Below are 22,648 nucleotides of genomic sequence, written 5' to 3' on the forward strand. Positions count from 1 at the left end.
TCGATTTTCCTCTAAATGACAGATGCCATTTGTGTACTTGTTTTCCTTGCATTTTAATTAGTACAGGCCATTTAAAAAAAAAAAAAAAAAAAAACCCCACACACACACAACACAGATTTATTGATATTCTCCCCCTTAATTTGTACCAGTACACAGAACATAGATATAGAGAAGCAGAGAAAGAATGGAGATTGCATTTTTTTAATTGTCTAAAAATACAATTACAAAAGTTTGATTCAAAAGAACAATCTTCCTACCATATCTGCACTAGCATTTGCAAAAAAAAAAATAAATTGATTTACAAAACCCTAGTCCCCTACCAGAATGTTTAAATGAACATGATCACATGTAAATATGCCTATTGTTGTAAATGTACAACAAGAAAAAAAAAACGAAACAGCATTTACACTTATACTATACCAGTTTACGATTTAGCAGTACAATTGTTTATTGTAGAACTTTGCTAAATTTAGCTGATTTTGAAGTTAAATGAAGAAACTGAGCAATCTACTATTTTCAAGTGCTACATAACTGTAAGCATCTGAGATATTTAGTATGAAACTAGTTTAACCACATTGCACTGTGGTTGCTTTAATGTGCATGTAAGCAATCAAACTCTCAACATATGGAATTTTATTGCAGTCCGCACTAAAAAGGAACAATAAATCTGGGTACTTTTCACAAAATCTCACACACTGGAGCTATATGAAGAGTATACAGAATAAACAAGTCATGGAATCAGGATTTTGAACAAAATATTTCCCTTTACTGCCAAATGTCCAAGAATTGACCACGATTTTCCCTTCACCGACCCAGCACGGTAGCCAGCAGTGCCATCCGAATATACATCCCATTCTCAGCCTGCCGGAAGTAAGCAGCCCGAGGATCTGTGTCCACTTCCACACTAAAAAACCAAAAAAGGGTTAGGAAAGTCTGCAAACAAAACTGTATTTAACACTCCAGTTCTTGTAACTTCCTACTTAGCCTGCTTAATTAGATTTTACCCTGATGAGCTGAATTAAGAATAGCAAACCTGATCTCGTTGACTCTGGGAAGCGGATGCATAACAACCATCTTCCTTTTGGCTCCCGTCATGATATGTGGGGTGAGGATGAACTGGCCGAAACACTGTCAGAAAGAGTAAATCATTAATAAAATGCTGATATTCGAGACAAAAGCAGATTGAAAGATCATCTCATCAAAATCTCTCACCGCTTTGTACTCTTCTTCAGAGGCGAATCGCTCCTTCTGTATTCTGGTCATGTACAGAACATCGGTCTCTGGAAGAGCCTCTTCAATGCTGTTAAACTCCTCCTGTGGATATAGTTTAGACATTTAAGAAAAGCAAAGTAAACAAATTAAAAGGTCTCAAGTATGGTCTATATTAGCACCTGTTTAATGCCTTTGGAAGCCACAAAATCGATTATTTCGGCAGGCATGCTGAGGTTCTTGGGGGCCACATAGCGCAAGGTGATCCTGTATTGAGTCAGAAGTCTAGCCAGAGAATGCACAGTGCGGCCATGTTTCAGATCGCCTACCATGGTAATCTAAGATTTAAAAGGAGAAAAAAAAAGAAAAGATCCAAAAATGACCAAAAACTGTAAAATCAACATTCAGTTTGGGGATGCTAGAGAAATTACACTTCAGCTCCAAACAGAAATCTCAAGCTAATAGCTAATATTTCCCCCCCCGTGTACTCACAGTCATGCCATTGACTGTTCCCAGCTCCTCTCGGATTGTAAAGATATCCAGAAGGGCCTGAGTTGGGTGTTCTCCAACCCCATCACCAGCATTAATCACTGGTCGCCGACAATGCCTTGCTGCACTCTACAAACCAGAAACATTTTCATTTTAGCAAATGCCAACATAAAACAAATACATTTTTTGACTAGCATACACTAATGAATCTCACACATAAAAGGCGTGAAATATTTATAAAGAAAACAAGGTGAATGTTGTCCATTACAAATAAATAGAATTTATGACACTAAATACTCTAGTAATGACAATTCAGAAAATTCTGCTATGACTGCATTAACATTTAACTCACTTCTACGGCTCCAGGTATTGGGTGGCGCAGAACAATGACATCAGCGTAGCAGCTCATGGTGTGAACAGAATCAGCCAGAGATTCGCCCTTCTGAGTGGAGGATGTGGATTCACTGAAATGCACCACAGACCCTCCCAGACGGTGCATGGCTGCTGCAAACGAACTGCTGGTGCGAGTGCTCACCTCGTAGAACATGGAGGCCATGACTTTACCCTGGGAGAACACGAGCAGAATGGAATTAAAAGAAAAGCTTAAAAACTACTTGTTTCATCTGAGTTTAAGACATCTGCTTCAGCAAGTGGTTCTGCTTCCAAAGGCCACAGATACTCATTCCTCAAAGAAGAGGTGTACTTGAAACTGACATGTCATTGCCAGATTGAACACCACCCTGTCTCCAGACTGCGGCTGACTTGAGCAGTTAAATACTCCTGCTGGGGAGGTTTATGTAATGAATGCTCAAGATGGCCTGTAATAAACTATAAATCATCCAGTGGCATCTACTCTACTACTGGACAGAATGAATCCAAGTAATCGAAAGATATTGTGGTCTACAGGCTGAATCAAGGTCCAATTTGCTTATTCCACACTTTCCAATAAGAATTCTGCATCTTTAATTCCATTGCCAAGTCAATTCCATTAGTATGAGACCATCTCCCTTCAGCAACTTACCCTCTCCTCCTCTCATCTATTATACACATATGCATGCATACTACTGTTCAAAAGTTTGGGCTTTGTAGTTTTGTAAGCTCTGGTTAATGCCCGCTAAAAAGTGAAGTGACTTGTGGCCAGGTATGGTGACCCATACTTGGAATTTGTACACACACACACACACACACACAGAGGTGAGACCCCCAACTAAGCTGCGGTGGCCAGGGAGTAGTTGGGGGCGCTAGTTATTCAGTCCCCCCCCCCACCACCTCGGGACTCGAACCTGTGACCTTCGTGTTACAGCTCTGACTCTAACCATTAGGCCACAACTGCCCCTGTGGCATGCACGTATATTATGAGAATCCAAGCACCATAATTTTACTAACCCCAAACATTCGAATAGTTCATTTAAAAACAATATTGCATTTTAATAACATTGAGAACCAATGATATTGCAATAAGATACTTTACAGTGTTATCAATTCCAGAAAATATTGACCTAAGATTCAATAAAACAAGAACCAGAATGATTCAGAAACAGTAATCATTACACTGATTCAATTTAATAACTCATAAAAAGTTGAGCTGAACCTTTTAGACAACCACCACCACCCTAAACAAGTGTTTAGTAAGTCAGTTTACCTTCAAAATATCCAAGGGTCTTTCTTTCTGCACCATCAGGCGAAGAGTGTGTGCCACATTAAACAAGTGTGACATCTAAAATGCCAGACAAACAAAGATTGTTAAGCCACTACTTATCACACACTACACACGCGTATTACAATATTCCTGGATAGATAACATGGTGTCACCTGTTCCTTGCTGAACTGGCGCACAGACAGTATGTGCTGGCCCACCAGCGGGTGTAGCAGTGGGGAGGTCTGAGGGTGGGGCAGGATCTGCTGCTGCCCAGCTTGAGGTGACAGAATCCTGGCCAGGGGAGGAGGGTGTGCATATGCATCCATTGGGGGAGCCAATTCTGATAATGGAAGCAGAACAGCGTCACAATCAGCAAGCAATACATCACTGCCATGTATCAGTAAATCTCACTTTACACCAATAAACTGAATACGGCATAAGAGCTCATTGGGATCAACCTGAATCACAAGTAACAGCATGCATGCAAAGCATGGGCAGCGCAGGGTAACAGACCATCATGTCTTGTTTTGATTATGCTTAAGACTAAAATATGCCCATGAAATGAATCCAGAAACACAGATTGGCAGAGAGAACAGAAGCTAAGGGCGGCAAAGCTCTGGTAAACATCACTACAAACGTCAAACCTGCATCATACGGTGCTCTTAATGACACCTCCTCTTCAGCTGCTCAAACATTGAGGCACAAAGTTTGAAAACAATGCATTAGTAACTGTACAGTTAAAAAGGGTTAACAATTTTGTAAATAAAATATTTGCCAATGCAGTTTCTATAAAAAAAACCCCCCAAAAAACTAAAATAATAAAATAAATAACTTGGTTTGAAAGTCAGTTGTATGAAACGCTTGATAAAAGGTTTCCAAATTGTATTCAGTGTAAATTATTAGTATCATTATAAAGACAAGTGTATATGGGTAGTTGACATATCATTGTGTCTGTCTTGCAGTGTTACAGAAAAAAGTGTGACAAAACTAAATGAATGTACATTTTTCTCATGCCATTTGTGTGTAGTCCCCCCCTCCACATGACAAACTCATTTTTGTCAACTATTCATATACAGACTTAATTTGGTGATTTTTATATTACATATTGGAAAAAGACAAATCAAATTAAAATCAGGTTTTAGAAGTATTTTGCATGCATCTACTTATGTAATATCCTTTTGTTTCCTAGCTGATTTTATTGTTTGAGACATTCAGTTTTTAAGTTTGTTCAATTACGAAACATGCTCGAAAAAAGACAGACTGTTTAAGTGACCTTGATCGAATGAAAATAACGGAAGATGGAAAAAATGAAAACTTATTTTCAATTCACAGACACAGCTGCAGAATCATGAGACTTGCATACTGATTTGATAAAACTATACGTCACATGGACTTTACCCAATGCCTTTTGGGCTTGTACTGTAGATCTTTTGAAACCTGCATATAAAAACATGCCTTGCTTGAGATAGGATCGTATTGGACCAGGAAATGATTCAACTGAACCATTTGCAAGTTCAAGGGACATACAAGCGCAAACAAACAACTGATGCTAGCAAAACAAAAGCGGACATCCAACTAAACCACTGTATGAATTAAGAAATAATTTTAACTAAAGCAATTATTTCCAGTACAGTGGTTTATTTGGCACTCAAACTCATGCACAAGCTCTGTGGAATACCCTGTCTGCCACTCTGTATGTACCTGGAAGCAGACCAGGATCAGATGTGCGGTGGATACGAGGCGGGAGAATGAAGCGTCCATCCCCAGTTGAACGGCGGGGACTCGGGGCACGGCTTCGGACCACATCAACAGGTGCTGTCTGGCGGGGGCGCTCAGGAGTCATTGCCTCACTCACACGCTGTAAATGGCAGGCATGGTTATTTGCTTCTAATGACATTAATAAGAATCAGCTATTTGGAAAATGGATGGATGGTTGGCTATTTGTTAGCCAGTACACATTAGAAAGCAAAAGCTGAACCACAAACAATGCATGTTCAGGTTTTTGATTGTAACTAAGAATCAGTCAGTGTATTACTTTAGGTGCATCCTTTATCACTTCAGCTGGTCCTGCTGGGGGTGTTGACCATGACTTCACATCCTGACCATAACCTGGAGGTACTAATACCTTAAGAGAAATGAATGATTGAACATTAAATTTAAAATGAACATTAAAATTAAATAAACTAGATATGAAACACTTATAAAAGTAAATACACTATCGTTCAAAAGGTATTATTTGTTATAATATATATATATTATTAAAGTGATCAAAAATGACAGTTTAATAATAAATGGTCTTAAAAAAAAAAAATGATTGATTGAATGATTTCCAGAGAGAGCTTTACCTGTCCGTCAATATAGGCTACCTCTCCTCTGAGCACCACTCTCATGACTTTTCCTTTAACTTTCATGCCTTCAAACGGCGTCCACTTTGACTTGGTGAATTGCATGTGTTTTGGAATGGTCCACTCTTGCTCCAAATCCACCTGGAAATGTCAAGCATCACTTTGAAATTTGAACGTTTTTCATTTTTAGGCAGCCATCTGCATTCACCATCTAAACTTTGTCAAACTGAAATACCTCTACATAAGTGTCTTCTTGAGCAGGAAGAGAGAATATTTTACTGGGGTTTTCATAGAGCCTCTTGACGATGTCATCAATAGTAAGGCGACCCTCACTGACGGCCGTAAGCAGCAGAGGCAGCATAGTCTCCAGACCCGGGTAACCTGGAGGTGGTTTCTCAGAGATTTTCTCCTCTACTGAATGAGGGGCTGGAAGTAAAAAAAAAAAAAATTAAATAAAATTAAATAAAAAGCTTCCAAGAACTGCTCAGATGTGGCCATTTAGGTTTGGAGTTATCTTGTAGGACTGCTTGAATGTCTTTTTGTTTTTGATCAGGCACAGAAAGCACGACTGATCAATTAAGTAGAAAATATTGCATAACAGGAAAGAATAGGCTTAAGTTCTATATACAGTTTGGAACTCAAGCAGACACTTAAGTTCACAATTTCAGTCTCAAATTAGAGATTTTAAAACCAGTTTGTACACTTGTTCACCAAACAAACAAAATTAAACAAAAGGTGATGCTCGGCAGAGATTTGATCCCATTATTACCATGGTCTGTTGCAAAACAGTCAATGATGTCTAGATTTTCCCACAATGCCTCCATGTCCTCACGGGTACCAAGCATGGGCCGCACTTGCGCTCTGCCATTTCCAATAGCAGGCACGTTATCTTCACACAGGAAGAGATGGTGGGGTGCAACTTCACACGTCACCTGAATGCCCTTTTGTTTAGCAGCACGAATGATCAGAATCTGAAAAACACCACATGATTGTAGTCACAAATCACAGGAACATGTAAAGAAACTGGATCAAGAAATTACCTCTTCTTTCTTGGCGACATGGCAGATATGAACAGGGCGTTGATACAGCTGCGCCACCATTAAGATTGCAGCCACCGTCTGTTTTTCTGCATGTGCCACAATGGGCAAGTGCTTTGGCCACTTTTCAAAGTGCTGCATACAAAAGAAAATGGTAACTGAATTCCATCATGACAGTAAAACAAAAAAATTGCATTAAAAATATAAAAAAGGAATATTTAAAAATATTTTACATGCCTTTTATTAAGAAAACAAAAAGATTTAAGAAGATTTTAAATAAACACAACAGTATTTTTTTTATGTTTTTGTAGTATACCTTGTAGTTTCCTTACCTCCATCCACAGAGAAACATTGTCCATTTTCAAAGTGGAGTATGTGTCATTCAAGTACATCTTCAGACCAGCTGTAGAGCTTGCAATGGATGGAAGAATTGTAGCATTGTCTGATGACGCCCCACACAAAAGAGCATAATCACAGCGACACCCAGCCTTGGCAAGCTAGACATATTCATGGCAGAAAAAAACATTGACACACATTGCAACATAACACTGCAACTTCCCCATTTAGTTTTATGTACATAAATCAAGCCAATAAGTCTGTTGATGTTACCTTCTGTGCCATAGCAAAGGAGTTGGGGTCAATTATGGCAGGATTGGTGTTGGGCATGGCACACACCATAGTGATTCCTCCAGCCAGGGCAGCAGCTGTGCCTGAGGAGAAGTCCTCTTTATGGGTGGCACCAGGCTCCGCAGATGCACATGGACATCAATCAAACCTTTAAACATGCAAGAATAAAAATTTAATCAATAGCGATGTAAAAAGTGATATTCGTTCTGATAACTCTGTTTTGTATTTGTCCACACTCACCAGGTAAACGAATGAGTTTCTGTGAGGTCATGCTGTCTACATGAGTCTTCACATGAGGAGCCTGACCAATTTGGCCCAGTGCCTGCCAAGCCCACATACATTTTAAAATCAAAAGATTTTTAGAGATACAATAGCATAAACAGATGTGGCCAGAACAGAGCTTTTCCAACCAGGATCACAAAATGAGAATCAGTTCAGTATCTTAGAGGAGAGATCTATACATATATATTTCCCAAAACACCCACTAGATAGAGTTTTATACCTTACTGACAAACTAAAACTAGCTTTAGAAATGCTCCCTCTCTTTGATACTGTAAGCCATTGAGAAAAAAAAAAAAAAAAAATAGCTTGCCAAAAACCATGTAGTACCACATTTATCTGACTTCCTCTTTTTAGTGACGATATGGAAGAGCATGCGTTGTGCTCTTTCTAGGCTATAATGCGTTCAGAAATTGTATGAAACTTAATACACGCACGCTGCAAAGTTTCAGGAATGACATCTGCGTATTTATGCTGGAATACCAGTGAAATGTCTAATATATTTGCAATGGCCACATCTGTAGTACACATTTTTAATTTTGTTGGGTTGTTGACAATGCGAGTTTGTCAGCCCACCTGAACAAACAACTTGGTGCACTTGATGTCAGTGATGAGCGGCACGGAGTAGTCAATGGCCATTCGACGAGTACGGTAACCTTTGGTCACAAAGGAGGACAAGCGTCTTCCACCAGAGTTCCTCATGGACAAATTGACGACTAGGTCAAAATGATTCTCCTCTAGATAGTCCATGATGTTCCTCTGTTTGTCCTTACTAGGGCAGTCGCTCTCCTCTTCAAAAGGCCAGTCCACTGCCATCACCTGACAGACAAACGGAATTCATAAAACAGCAAACTTCACCATAACTTAATTTGATTTTTTTTTTTTTTTATAAATTACTTGTTATTTACTATACCTTGACTCCATGTTCAGTGTAGAAGTCAGCAGTGCCTAGACTGGCATACAGATTATAACCCAAACTCTCCAAAGTCTGGACTGTGGGCAGGAGCTCGCTCTTATTCTGAAAGAATTTAAAATAAACCCCTCAATATTTTCACTTAAAAAGGTGAAGTTCACATTTATCAATAATTACTCACGCTCATATTACAAACCCAAAGACTGATACGGAAAAAGAACAAACAGTTTTTTGTAGCTTTATAATGTCATACATTTTATGGTAAAGTATCTGTTAAAATTATAGCCTTATTTAATGGAATAAGCAATGGTGGTGAAATTAACAAACCACTGCTTTCAGTAATGACAGTTAGATTTATGAATCAAAATAATATGTGCATACTCAAATGAATCAAAAGGAAGCCATTACCTTGTAAGTACCAATAGTGAGGAGAATATTCTTTTTAGGGATTTTGAAGCCAGTGCTGAGCATGGCTTTTAGATAGGCCTCATATCGGTTTTCTCCAAAGCAGGCCACTTCTCCGGTGCTGGTCATCTCAACACCTAAAACCACATCTGCTCCAGCCAGCCGTGAGAAGGAGAACTGAGGAACCTAAGGGTCAAATGCAAATCAAGCTTATGTAGATCTACAAAAATACCAAGATATTTCAAGAGTGCCCATTAAAAACAGACTTTACTGACATACCCACTTGTCTGTAAGAGACACTGCTGTACTTAATGTATAATTCGTTACCATGCACGGTCACTACCTATAAGTGATCGTTCTTATCCACAGAAGGTAATTGGTTTTTAAATATTGACATGCATGCATGTCTGTCAAGTACAGCTGTGTTTCCCATTCATCATCATGTACATGCCCTTTAAGTAAGTACCCTGGGTTAGCACTCATTTGCCCGTAGGTACAAGATATTTCCGATGTATGTAGCAGGGAACTACACATACTGTAAAATGAAGCGTCACAGAGATTAATACCTTAACTCCCACAATGCCAATCCCCCTCATCAGCCCGACAGCCTCAAATTCCTCTCCCAATATGACTCTTGTTGCTAGGGCAACAAGATCCACACCAAGTGTTTTGGACACAAAAGGGAAGGAGCGTGAGACTACGCATTGTGCATTCTATCACCTTCAGCTGATCATCCTGTTGACAAACACACACGATTTCATTTCAGCACCAAATATTATGAAATGCACTTATCCTGGCCTAAAATAAATAAATGATGAGAACTCACTTTGGCAATGAGCTGCAGGTTGAAGGGGCCGGTGACCTGAAGCTCTTGTCCGATCGCGTGAACAATCATCTTAATGCGCTCCATGGTTTTCTGGTTGATGTCTTGAGGGGGAGTCACCAGTGTAGCATCTCCAGAATGTACCCCTGCGTTCTCCACATGCTCAGACACCGCTATAGCAATGACCACTCCGTCACAGGCCACAGCATCCACATCTATTTCCTGACAGCAAAATATTACCATCAAAAATACATTAAAATAAAAAAAAAAAGCCTGCCCCACAATAGCTTTAAATATCTAACACAGCAATACTACTAAAAAGTACTAGAGAGTAGGAATTCCACAGACTCAATGCCATTGTCTAAAGAAAATTAGCAATATTGCTTGACTAATTATCAAGATCAATTTCATTAATCAAACTTGATTAATGGCTAATGTCTATCACGTATAGGAATAATACACTAAATTAGAGTCTTATTAATCCATTCTTAATTTGAGGAATAATAGCAATTGGAAAGACAAATGAGGACTTGAAGTTATATTGCGTGATTGTTACACAATATATTTGTAACGTCTGTGATAAAAGCCTGTTCAGACAAGCAATTTTTTTTGTGTTCCGACTAACAGCATTACCTAGTAATTAACACTCATCTTTCTCATAGATAGACACACACACATAACCAGAACTGCCTGAGGGTGGGAGCTGTGCATGCAGACGTAAATGCTGTTTTTAGGTGACTTACCTTGGCCTCTTGAATGAATTTGGAGATAACAACAGGATGTTCCTTTGACACAGCAACAGCATTGCTAAGGTACTTTTCCAGATCACTGTCCGAGTAGGCAACATTCATAGCAGCCCCGCTGAGAACATACGATGGCCTCACTAAGCAGGGATAACCCACCGTCTCACAGAAACCCACAGCAGACTACAAGAGAAGTGTCAAGGGGTCATTTGATGTTACAAGCAATTCTAAATGAACTTATATCTTCCTTTGGTTATTCATGTCACACTGCACTTCCAGAGTGTCCTTGGTATTCCTCAGAGTTGAATAAAATGAATTCTCTTCATGTTTTACCTCAATATCAGACAGCTCTTTCCATCGGGGCTGGCTGATTCCTATGGTGTCCAGCATCCTGGAGAATTTGAAGCGGTTCTCTGCAGAGTCGATGAATTCAGGAGAGGTACCCAGGATCCTGCACTGCTGTCTATGCAAAGACATAGCAATGTTGTTGGGCAGCTGTCCACCCATAGACAGAATAATTCCCTCTGGGTTCTCCATCTCATAAATGTCCATCACCACCTGTGATTAAAAGCAGGCAAATGCTATATTTATACCTTTTTAAATTTTCATAAATAACTGACATTGTAATTTATTTTCTTACCTCAAATGAGATCTCATCAAAATACAGTCTATCGCACATGTCATAATCTGTGCTCACTGTTTCTGGGTTGTAGTTCACCATAATCGTTTTGTATCCCATCTGTGAAATGCACAGTTCTCAAATACACACTGAAACTTCACAGAATAATGAATTTATGCTTCACTTTAAGCCACATAAAAGTCAGTTATCCCTTAATACGGATGACTCACCTTCCTTAGCTCCATAATACACCCAACAGCACACCAATCGAACTCCACGCTGCTCCCAATGCGATAAACGCCAGAGCCGATCACCACGACATGGGGCTGCTCGAAAACCACATCGCTTTCGGAGCCGTGATAGGTCAGGTACAGATAGTTGGTGTGAGCTGGCCATTCAGCGGCCACTGTGTCAATCTGTTTGACCACTGGAAGGATCTTCCAGTCACGTCTCAGCTTTCTTACGGCCAGCTCAGTGCTACAGCAGGGAAAGGAGCAGATTTAGTCATCTACCGTGACCCATATTAAACATTCTTAGTAAAAACTTTGTACGGTTTTTTGAGTACCTTTGCACAGCTTGGGCGATCTGTTTATCGGAGAAGCCCAGCTGCTTGGCTTTCCTCATGACCTCAGGTGGCATGGAACTCTCATCCTGATTATATGCCTCTAAAAGTTTCTCGTGGTCTGTGATGTTCTTCATCTTATGCAGAAACCAGTGGTCTATCTTGGTCAGCTCATAGAGCCGCTCAACAGTGTAGCCGGCATTCAGGGCAGCTGCCAGAACAAAGATGCGCTTGTCTGTGGGTGTCTGCAGCTCCTTGAATATGAGATAATTATATTACAGTTTTTGATTTCATGTGGGTTTTAAAATGACTTTAAAAAAAAAAAAAAACAACAACTAAAAACAACAATGATGCATCTGACATGGGAGTGAGATAGTAGATGTGTAACTTCATTACAGACCTCTTCAGACACTGGTTTGATGGTGTGGTCGAAACCAACGCAATTCTCATCCACCATTCTCAAAGCTTTCTGGAAGGCCTCTTCAAAGCTTCGGCCAATGGCCATTACTTCTCCTGAGATGGAAGAGTACTTAATGAAATCACAACATAGTGGATATGTGAGTTCAGAAAATATAGCTAAAGACTAAACTAAAGACAAAAAAGGGGCCTTTTAATAGCCATATTAAAAATCAAGGTATTTTTTTAATGCAATGGTACTTTAACAATTAAACCATAGAAACTATGCATATATCTGTCTTACTCCCTCTTATTTACCATCAACAGTTTAATAACAATAAAATAAGGTTTGAATGGATGGTGCTAAAGAAATGGTAATGTAACTGCTGAAGCAAATAAATGCATATATAAAAAAACAACTACATTCATAATAACTAAAACCCATTACTTGTGTCAGCTTTAATTAAGATTAGGTTTTAGTAATTATGTACTTTACATTCTTTTTTCCCCCCACAGTTTCAGTTAATAGTTTTGGTTAAAATCACACCCGTTTAAGAAATTCAATATACAGATTTTTCAAAGTTTTTATTATTTTGTTCAAATATAAATCGGAGGCTTACCAACACTCTTCATTGAACTGCCAATTTTAGTGCTGACTCTGAGGAACTTGCTCAAATCCCAACGAGGAACCTTTACCACACAGTAATCCAGACTGGGCTCAAAGTTGGCTGTTGTGGAATTAGTCACCGAATTCCTGTAAAACAATGACTTGTGTCAAAAAAAAAAAAACAAAACACCACAACAAAAAAAAAACCAAAACAAAACACACACACCACACTCACTTGAGCATGGGCAGAGGGATTCCCAAGCCAAGCTTAGCGGCCACATAGGCCAGCGGATAACCTGTGGCCTTACTAGCCAATGCAGAGCTTCGTGAAAGACGTGCGTTGACTTCAATGATGTAGTACTATCAAGACAAAGAATGCGATTATGGCTTGATCACTGCTTCCCAAGACAAATTTTTCCTGGATGATAAAAGCAAGTGAATTACCTGCTCAGATTCAGGATTTAGAGCATATTGAATGTTGCACTCTCCCACAATGCTTAAGTGGCGAATAACTTTGACGGCAGTGTTTCTCAGCATATTGTATTCATAGTCATTCAGTGTCTGACTAGGAGCCACTACTATGGACTCCCCAGTGTGAATTCCTAAAGGATCAATGTTCTCCATGTTACAAACCTAAATTAAAAGGAATCAAATTAGAATAGTATAAATGGCCCAACACATACTGATAAAATTTGAAGGCGTGTAAATAAATGTCAGCATAAAAGAGTAAACAGCTCTAGGAGCTTCGCACCGTAATGCAGTTGTCATAGGCGTCCCGCACCACTTCATACTCTATTTCCTTCCAGCCTTTAAGTGATTTGTCAACCAGAACTTGTGATGTGTGTGCAAAGGCCTGGGTGACCAATGTGATCATCTCCTCTCTGTTATTTGCAAAGCCTGAACCCAATCCACCCAGAGCAAAAGCTGACCGGACCAGAACGGGATAGCCGAGTCTTTCAGCAGCAGCCACTGCCTATAGAAAAATCACACAAAAAGTATATAGTATTTGAAGTACCCCTAAACTTTAAAATAAAGCATACGTATAACATTTTGCATGTTCACTGGTTATAACATTTGTCGGTTTATGGTCACATGAAACATAGGTAAACAAACAAATTATTTCTTTAGTTTTATAAGCATGTTATTTTTCATTTTATGTGTGAATTATTAGCTTTTCATTGAACTCATAAATATGATATTTTGCAGAGTAATGAGCTGACCTGTTCAACAGACATGGCTGCTTCACTGGGGGCAACATGCTCATTGATTTCCTCCATCTTCTCCACAAAGATCTTTCTGTCTTCAGTCATCTCTATGGAGGCCACTGGGGTTCCAAGCACACGCACTTTGTATTTTTCCAGCACTCCTTGTTTGGTAAGCTCCACACCACAATTCAGGGCCGTCTGACCACCGAATGTGAGCAACACTCCATCTGGACGCTCGTTTTTTATCACCTATTTGAAGGACAGCACGAAGAATGTTTAACAAACATTTTAAAATCAGGTCTAAAATCTAAAGCTGAACAGTGTGTTTTAAAGCATTACTTCAGGTTAAAAATCGGTCAAGAAAACTAGCCCATGTAAATAAATATGGGATTGACAGCTTTATCTCACCTGTGTGACATACTCTGGTGTAATTGGGAGGAAATAGACTTTATCTGCCAGGCCCTTTGAGGTTTGTACTGTGGCAATGTTCGGGTTGATAAGAACAGTTTGGATGTTCTCTTCTTTCAGAGCTTTTATAGCCTGAAAAAGGACAAAAAAAAAAAAAAAAAAAAAAAAAAAAACACTTTTGGTTAGCTTATTACACAGATGTTCATATTTTTCCCCAAATATTGTCTCCAAACACTTTTTCTTTTGACAAATCACCTGAGAACCAGAATAGTCAAACTCTCCAGCCTGTCCAATGGAAAGCCCTCCTGAACCTAGAACCAAAACTTTACGAGGTCGAACAAACGCTTCTGGGTCAGGAGATCCAGGGAAAGTTAGGTGCTCTGTTAGTCTCTGCTTAACTGCGAAAACAAGGGTTTAGTAATTAGTCGTGTCATCAGAATCACAAGACATCAGCAATGATTGTAATTACAGCAAACAGATATAACAAACATGTAAACTATCCAACAAGAACAAGTGTAAATGGCAGAACACCTGATTTTCCAGTTTTACACTCTTTAGCATCTTTGACCGCATCCAGAAATACATCAAAGAGACCAACAAGGTCTGTTGGACCTGCCATGTGTTCAGGGTGGAACTGGACACTGATAATGAGAATAATTTTTTTTTTTTTTAAAAACATCAACATTTAAAAGCATTTAAGCCCTTTATTAAAAGCTTTGATACTGTATTTATGTATTAAAAAAAAAAAAAAAAAAAAAAAAAAACACACAAATGATAAATTGGACCTAACCTGAAGAGTGGTTTGTGGTTGTGAACGATGCCCTCACTAGTTTTGTCATTGGCGTTGGTGAAGAGCACATCCCAGTCTTCTGGAAGAGTTTTGGGATCCACAGCAAACCCATGATTCTGGGAGGTGATGAAACAGCGATTTGTTCCTTTATGGATGCAGGGTTGGTTATGGCCACGATTACCATACCTGAAACACACAAGGGCCGTGAATGAAGTTGCAGCTTTCAATATTCACAACTAGGTGCTTCACAAACGTTAATCATATCTGAATGAACCCGCTGACTGTTCTCTTCTGAAGAAAGGCCTGTAGACTGGCATCTCACCCGGCCTTGAGCACAAGCAAAACAACGCAACAATCCCAGGACTCTTTAAAAAAACACCACAGCTTATCCCAGGACCAGACTAGCCTATCCTAGGTCCTGACTAAACTGCTGAGTTCAGCAATTAGATTTCACACCATGCTGCTTCTTCATGATAACAGGAATGGCATGAGAAGGCCAAGGAACCAGCCTTTTGTTCCTTTGCAAACCCCCTAATCCACTAGCCATAAAGTGATGCTGTCTGGTTTAATGACACAGCATAATATTATTATGCCGTATCGTTGTCTTCTTTTAATGATTTTTTGTTTCAACAACAACAGCAGCATTTTCCTTCAGGTCCAAAATATTATAAGCATTTTTAGCATTATACTAAACTCACTAAAAGAATGCTTTTCTAAAAGCTATTTTTTTTCTAAATATCTTTCTGCAGTTTCAAATTGAAAACAGAAAATTAAAAGAACAAACCAATTGCTTACTTCATTTTGTATGTTTTTGCGCCAATGACCAAAGACAGAAGCTGATGGCCCAGACAAATCCCAAAGACAGGTTTGGGATTCTCCACACATGCCACCTTCCGTATATTCTCTACAGTCTCCTTGCAGTACTCAGGATTGCCAGGACCGTTGCTGATGAACAACCCATCAAAATCTAGAAAATCAGAAGCACAGCGATATAATTTTCTATAGATTTTTAGAATCAGTATACATCTTTTACTACGTAGCTTTTGGAATATGTAAAAAGATTCTATCCCTAAAAGAGCAGATTGCCATGTATCTTTAAACATTGAAAAACAAAAACCCACTCATTCTTCAGTAATATGTGAACAGGGCCATGGCTCACCATTGTTATCTAAAGGATAATCCCAGGGGACAACGGTGACCTGGGCACCTCTCTGGCAAAGGCACCGGATCTGGTTGTACTTGATGCCACAGTCGATGGCAGTGATTCTCACCGTGCCCTCTGGATTAAAAACTTTTGGTTCCTGTTGAATCAGGCATAAAAAAAAAAAAGCCATCATTAAACAAGATTAATCATACCGAAAGAACACCAAAGTACTTACTTTCATGGAAACTTCTTTCACAAGATTCCGGCTGTCTGGATTGTCAAATGGAACGTCATTGGCTGAAGTTCCTTCCACCACAAGTTTCCCCAACATTGTTCCCTTTTCTCTGATCTTTTTGGTCAAGCTTCGCGTGTCAACCCCTGATTTTACAGTAACATTAGTATTAATTACAAAACCCAATCACTTGCACGAATCAAATCTTCTTCTTGGTGAAGAAGAATTTGCACTGACTGACCTTCAAGTCCAGGGATGCCTTGCTCTCGGAGCCACTGATCCAGAGACTTGGCAGAGCTCCAGTGACTAGGATTCTCAGAGAGTTCCCCAACAATGAGAGCAGCAGCATGGATTTTAGAAGATTCGAACCACTAGAGCGCAAAGAGGAATATTTATCATACGAACACATCATACCTGTAGTATCAGAACTATGACACATTAAAAATGTTTGGGGATACAAGAAAAAAACAAGACACCTTGCTGAGTCCAAACTCTCCATCTTCATCTTTAGGAACACCATAGTTGCCAATCAGTGGATATGTCAAAGTTAGTATTTGAGACTTGTAAGAGGGGTCTGTGAGAGCCTCTGGATAACCCACCATTCCTGTCTGGAAAACTGAGGACACAATACATCACTTAGTAATGTCAAAGTACTGGTATTGTATATCAGCAACCTACTTTTTTTTTTTTTAATTGACCTTTATCACGGTTCCCGGGGGGGTGGGGGTGTATGCATGACGTACGAGTGATTGTGTCATTCCTAATGCAATTGACTGCAAATACCAGCCTAAATAAATAATGAATCTTCAAATGAAAATCATCCTTCATGAAAATGCAAAATTAGTTTATTTTATTCGGTTTTAGATTCTTGAAGTCAAATATCTTGGATAACTGTCAAAGTAAAAAAACAAACAAACAGAAACATTTATACCTGTCAAACTTTAAATAATTAACATTTTCCACATTTATTTTATATAGAGAACCTTTTATTCAACACCCCCAAACTAAGGAATGCACTTCTTTTTAATATCAGAAATGCACGTTAAGATACTTTTAATTTTCATTTACAATTCATTTTTATATTTTTGCATTGTCCTTGTGTTTACAAAAAACACATTACAAATAAAACACACATAACTTTTTTTCAAATTTAGTGATGACTACATTTTAGTGCAGACATAAAACAACTTTAATTAAAAAAAAAGTATTTGTCAAGAAAATGTTCATTTAATTTTGTCTAACGATTTACGACGCTAAACCACAAAATAAAACATGTTTGTTATGTCACTGAGCCGAGAATGAAGCTAAAACGATGTCTGGGATGTCAGGAATGTGTCACACATGCCCTGGGAAGTGGCTACTGGCGAGTGTTCACTTTTAAACGTTTAGCGGGAAATCGGACACGTGCAACTTCCTGATAGTCGGTTACACATTTATGGGTCACGCTTTCCGGTTAGAAAACAGGACAAGCGTGCGATAAGGAATGGTGGCAGAGCACAGGGCATAGGGACACACACACGTTATTTTCAGTATATTTTCTTTGATTTCACTTACCAACTTCACCAGACACTGAGGATACGGCACCGAACAGACGGCCTTTAAACGCTGTCCCGTCGTCCAATACTAAAGATGCCATTTTCAGCAACATGACTGTTAGCACTCCTAAACTCAAACGGAATCTCAGAGAATAACTAGCACTTAAGAGTATGTTAACCGAACTGGTTGAGCCGTTGCGCCGAAGTTCCCACGTGAAAACCACGCTGCTCAAGTGATGTTCACCCGGATGCGGATTAGATATACGCGATCTCGGATCTCGGTATGTAGGCCAGATATAATGCAGTCCTGATGTAGAAGAAACTCGCTGGCCGATTGCGATGTTTTAAGCGGGTTCAAACCAGACGAGCTCTGGTTAGTAAAGAGAAGTCCACGCTCTGCTCCAGTCACAGCAGCGTGGAGCCGTGCGTGAGAACTTCGTCTGATTTTATACTAGCGTGAAGAACACCGCGCGTCACCACGTCAGAGAGGAGGGAGAGGCCTGCTCCAGGCTTCATTCACAAAAAAGAGAAAAAATACTTTATATTTTATGAAAAAACAATAATAAAGGACACAAATGTGTATCTACTGTATTTCAACCTGTGTGTAAGTCTCCCATAGGATACCCCAAAAGAAGAAATTATATTGGATAAACACAACATTTTTTTGTTTATTAATTTGAATATATTTGAGAATTGCAGTAGGCCTATTGCATTACCTGCTCACTAATAAATATGCTGCATTGAATGGGTGTTGTGATAATGAGCGTCCAAACAGCTGATAAAAACATCACAATAATCCAAAAGTAATATACAGGACTCCAGTCTATTCATTAATGTCTTGTGCAGTGAAATTTTCTTTCTTTCTTTTTTTTTTTTATCAATATCATACACATAGCATTTACTTAAACATTAATACTCAACCATTAAAAAATAATATATATTTTTTTTAATTGTTTGACCTAGCAGCCATTAATAATATAGGTAGTACAAATACGTAAGCAGAAAAAAAATAGTGGGTGCTTTAGTATATATAACATACTAAAACTTTCCCTTTTAACCCCCTGCCCATACATTGTATTTTGGGAAATTCCCTAAATACATGAACAAAGTCCATCACCTCCTCACAATCTCATACGACACTGTGATAATCATGAAGAACTATCACTACCACTATCACTGCCACTAGTCGCAGCCACTAAGGGAATACTGAAGAACCTTGGTTTTATCTTCCAGTCGAATATGTTCCATATTTGACTGCTTATACCCTTATAACAACTGGCACATAAATGTCCACATCTCATCCTCTATTATAGCATTTAATCCTAATTCCCAATTTACTTTGGTATGAAATGAGTCATCAGATCTGTCTTGCATTAGTCTGTATAGGCTACAAGATTTTTATTAGGTAAACCATGTTCAGTAATATTAATAAAGTTTCTTTTTCTACATTTGTTGGAGATGTTTTATTTATGTCCCATTGTTTAAGACTTGTGATATAGTGTCATAATTGTAAATATCTAAGGTTATGGTCTCCCCCATCAAAAAGTTGATTAATTATCTTTAAACCATTCTCTTCCCATCTACTAAATCTGGGTTATCTTTAATGTGTATTGCACAAGCTATCTCTATGGTTTTTGTACTGTGGACCAAATTTTGATAGTGTGTTGTATCCATCTATTTGTTTTTGTTTTCACTCCCTTTTGTGCTTGCAAATCCATAAGTGGCAGAACTTTCAAAGAAACTCCAGAACTTGAATTCAGTTCAATACTGACCCATTGTGCCTCCTTATCAACACCAAGCCATGCAGTGATAGCCCTGAGCTGAGCAGCCCAATAATAGTATCTAAGATTAGATACCATTACCCGTCTTTATTTGACATGGGCAGTTTTACTCTTATTCTTGGTCTTTTATTTTGCAAAAAAAAAAATTTAAATGCTGAGAGTAAAAAACGTGTGTTGTTGAGCATGTATAAAAATTATGCTGTGGGTATAAGGATCACTCTCAACTATCTAAAACCCTGAGAATGGACCAATGTGCTGATATCAACATTGCCTCAGATTTATCAGCTTTTATTTTATCCAGAAACTAATCCATAGTCTTTTAGGCATTCTTTTTATTTCTTTTTTTTTTTGAGCTGAAATAGTTAATAAAACGGTTTTCAATATCTTATGCTTGCTATTGAAGTTAATTCCTTGTGTTAAAATGTTTTATATTATATTTATATTTATATATTTTATTTTTTATATTTTGACATAGGCTTATTGTAAATTATAAAATTCCTAGGGTAATCCATCTTCTACCCCTGGTAACTTAAATGATAAATAAAATGCTGCGTTTGTAAGAACCAAATCTAGTATTAAGACATTTTAAACGTAAAATCATTGCTTCTGGCCAAAATTATGAGCCCTCTGTTTTCTCCAGTGAAAAGAGTTATATCGAAATATACACAGATCAAGCATCATTTACATGTGAAAACAACCCTAGACCGTTATAAACAAATATGTTGATGGATTTTAATGTGAGAGGACAAGCAAAATTTTATTTCACAAAACACTAAATGATGGACTGGAGTCCTGTGGATTAAGGAAAAATGTATTTATTCACAGCTCTGCAATAATTTTATAGACTGAGTATAGACTGATCATGCATTTAAGCTCACTGGTGATTTTTAGTCGTAATAGATAAGGGTGGTCTGTGGATCACTGACACTGTCATTTCGTTGGCGCTGAGGCTTTTGTAGCTGATGATGGGTACAGGAACCCCCCTGAAGTGATCCATCAGATCCATCCCACCAATGAAGTTCACAAAGATGATGCCCAGTTTGGCAGGCATGAGACTGCAAGAAGTCGAGTAAATATTGTGGTTAAATTAGATCTTGTCCATCAGTTTTGCGCAATATTGAAACTGCAATTAATTTGAAATTAAATTGAAAATGCAATTAATTACTAAATCATTAAGCGTTGATTAGTAAACTGAATATAATCTATATTAACAAGCATTTAAAGGCCTACAATACCTCTTTAGTGCCATCAAGAAATGTAGACTTAAGGGTAACAACAAATACGTCTTTTCCTGTAGTATTGCATCCACAATTTGTTTTGCTACATGTCTCTGATCCAAGATTGGAAGAAAGGATGGTCTCCTTTGCAAGGGTAGAATTTATGTGTTATTGCATGTGCACCAATCTCTAATGAGGTTTCGTATGAAAACTGTACCGACTTACTTTGTTTGACATCCCCTAAACATTTTTGTGTTTATTAGATAGGGACACACTATTGTTGTTTTGATTCCTTCCTTTTTAAGGACAAGCAGCTCCAATGCAACAGATTCTGCAAAGCTCACTGCTGCAGACTTGCTTGCACAATAATCTGTGGGTAAAACATGTTAGTAACATTTAGATTTTGAATTTAGGCAATTGCACATTCATTTAGCGTTGCGCAGTGATAATGTATCAAATGTACCTGCAAGGCCATTCATTGCAAACAACCCTCCATGGCATGCCACGCAGACCAGATGCCCATGATTTTGTTGCAACATAGCTGGGAGAAATGCCTTGTAAGTCTGTGAACGCACGTATCAGTATGTTTTTGAGATAACAGTAAGCTCACTGTTCCCATAGCATATAAACAGAGATGTGAATTACTTTTCCTTACCCAGAAATGACCTGCAACATTGACCCTTAGTGTTCTATCCACTAGACTGTCAGGGGCTTCTACGAAAGTATGTTTGCCTGTTACCATGCCTGCATTGTTTACCAAAATTGACACATCTCCAACCTCCCTTTTAACCTGTCAAAATGTTTTTAGTACATGAAAATGTCTGAAAGCACACCATGCTCACCAATCATAAAAATGTATATTTGGAATGTAATTTAAAACATAGATGTCATTTATTTTTGTAGCTCGTAATTGCAATGTTGGAAATCATTTATTTAATAATTATTTACCAGTTCAGCAACTTTGTAAATTTCATTTCTTTTGCTGCAGTCACAGGTGTAGGCATACACACGGACATCCAATACTTGCTTTAATTCTCTGGCTGTTTTGTCCAGTGCATCTGAGTTGATATCCCATAAGACTAATGTTGCTCCATGGTGGCCAAGTTCTTTCGCAATCAGCTTTCCAATGCCATTCGCAGCTCCAGTCACCAAGGCTATCTCTCCTTCAACATTTTTCTTGCAGTGTGGAATAAAGAGTCGAACAAAGGCTTCAAAAAAGTAAAAGGCTGCTCCAAGAATGAGCTCAGAAAGTTCTTTTATGAACCAGAGGTTGTGCAGTACCTTCTCAAGGCTCTGAATAACCTGGTTGTGCATGTCTCTGGTCCAGTAGGCACAGAAAGTAATTATTTCTCCTGTGTTTTCACTTAAACTAGCTTTTTTGGTGGTTCTTCTCCTTGAGCAGGTTTCAGTAGGTTTGGATCTCAGGTACAGCTTGTTCTAGTAGTTCTGTATGTGTCAGAGCCCCATCTGTTAGTTTCCAGTCACAATGTTTTTTGTTTGACCTGTCACCTAGAGTATGTTGGTATATTTAATTTTAGACGTTGCTATTGCAGCATGTGGCCACAGTTTGATGTCATGATGATTTTATTATGTGGAATTATTATTTTTCTTCTTACAAACTAACGGTCTTATTTGTATGATGC

At 38.5% G+C, this 22,648-nt stretch overlaps 2 protein-coding genes across 3 annotated transcripts; both read right to left on the reverse strand.

The window, feature by feature from the left end:
* Positions 1–185: 185 nt before the first annotated feature.
* Positions 186–18,488, reverse strand: cad (carbamoyl-phosphate synthetase 2, aspartate transcarbamylase, and dihydroorotase). The gene is given in 47 exon segments (XM_043219773.1): positions 186–904; positions 1,034–1,128; positions 1,213–1,314; positions 1,392–1,547; positions 1,702–1,827; positions 2,051–2,263; positions 3,341–3,415; positions 3,511–3,677; positions 3,982–4,020; positions 4,736–4,774; positions 5,039–5,195; positions 5,373–5,462; positions 5,683–5,823; positions 5,918–6,108; positions 6,452–6,653; positions 6,723–6,854; positions 7,052–7,216; positions 7,329–7,468; positions 7,471–7,494; positions 7,587–7,668; positions 8,202–8,444; positions 8,539–8,643; positions 8,947–9,129; positions 9,510–9,641; positions 9,643–9,678; positions 9,770–9,988; positions 10,510–10,692; positions 10,843–11,067; positions 11,150–11,248; positions 11,359–11,605; positions 11,694–11,944; positions 12,091–12,203; positions 12,707–12,840; positions 12,929–13,053; positions 13,138–13,326; positions 13,445–13,666; positions 13,914–14,147; positions 14,307–14,438; positions 14,562–14,704; positions 14,838–14,947; positions 15,097–15,282; positions 15,892–16,063; positions 16,256–16,397; positions 16,476–16,618; positions 16,714–16,843; positions 16,949–17,088; positions 18,027–18,488. Coding segments are annotated over 47 exon segments (6,768 nt in total). The 5' UTR covers positions 18,121–18,488; the 3' UTR covers positions 186–804.
* Positions 18,489–20,587: 2,099 nt separating this feature from the next.
* LOC122324982 (epidermal retinol dehydrogenase 2-like) lies at positions 20,588–22,529 on the reverse strand. Of its 2 annotated transcripts, XM_043219786.1 has the most exons (6): positions 21,954–22,529; positions 21,661–21,795; positions 21,469–21,568; positions 21,231–21,375; positions 21,024–21,149; positions 20,588–20,843 (listed from the first exon to the last, which is right to left on the reverse strand). In XM_043219786.1, the coding sequence occupies exons 1-6, from the start codon at positions 22,317–22,319 to the stop codon at positions 20,663–20,665; spliced, it is 1,053 nt and encodes a 350-aa protein (XP_043075721.1). In that variant the 5' UTR covers positions 22,320–22,529; the 3' UTR covers positions 20,588–20,662. The 2 variants fall into 2 exon arrangements, with proteins under 2 accessions (XP_043075721.1, XP_043075722.1); XM_043219787.1 differs by lacking the exon at positions 21,661–21,795.
* Positions 22,530–22,648: the final 119 nt, after the last annotated feature.

The sequence above is a fragment of the Puntigrus tetrazona genome, chromosome 20 (genome assembly GCF_018831695.1).
Source record: "Puntigrus tetrazona isolate hp1 chromosome 20, ASM1883169v1, whole genome shotgun sequence".
Taxonomy (NCBI): domain Eukaryota; kingdom Metazoa; phylum Chordata; class Actinopteri; order Cypriniformes; family Cyprinidae; genus Puntigrus; species Puntigrus tetrazona.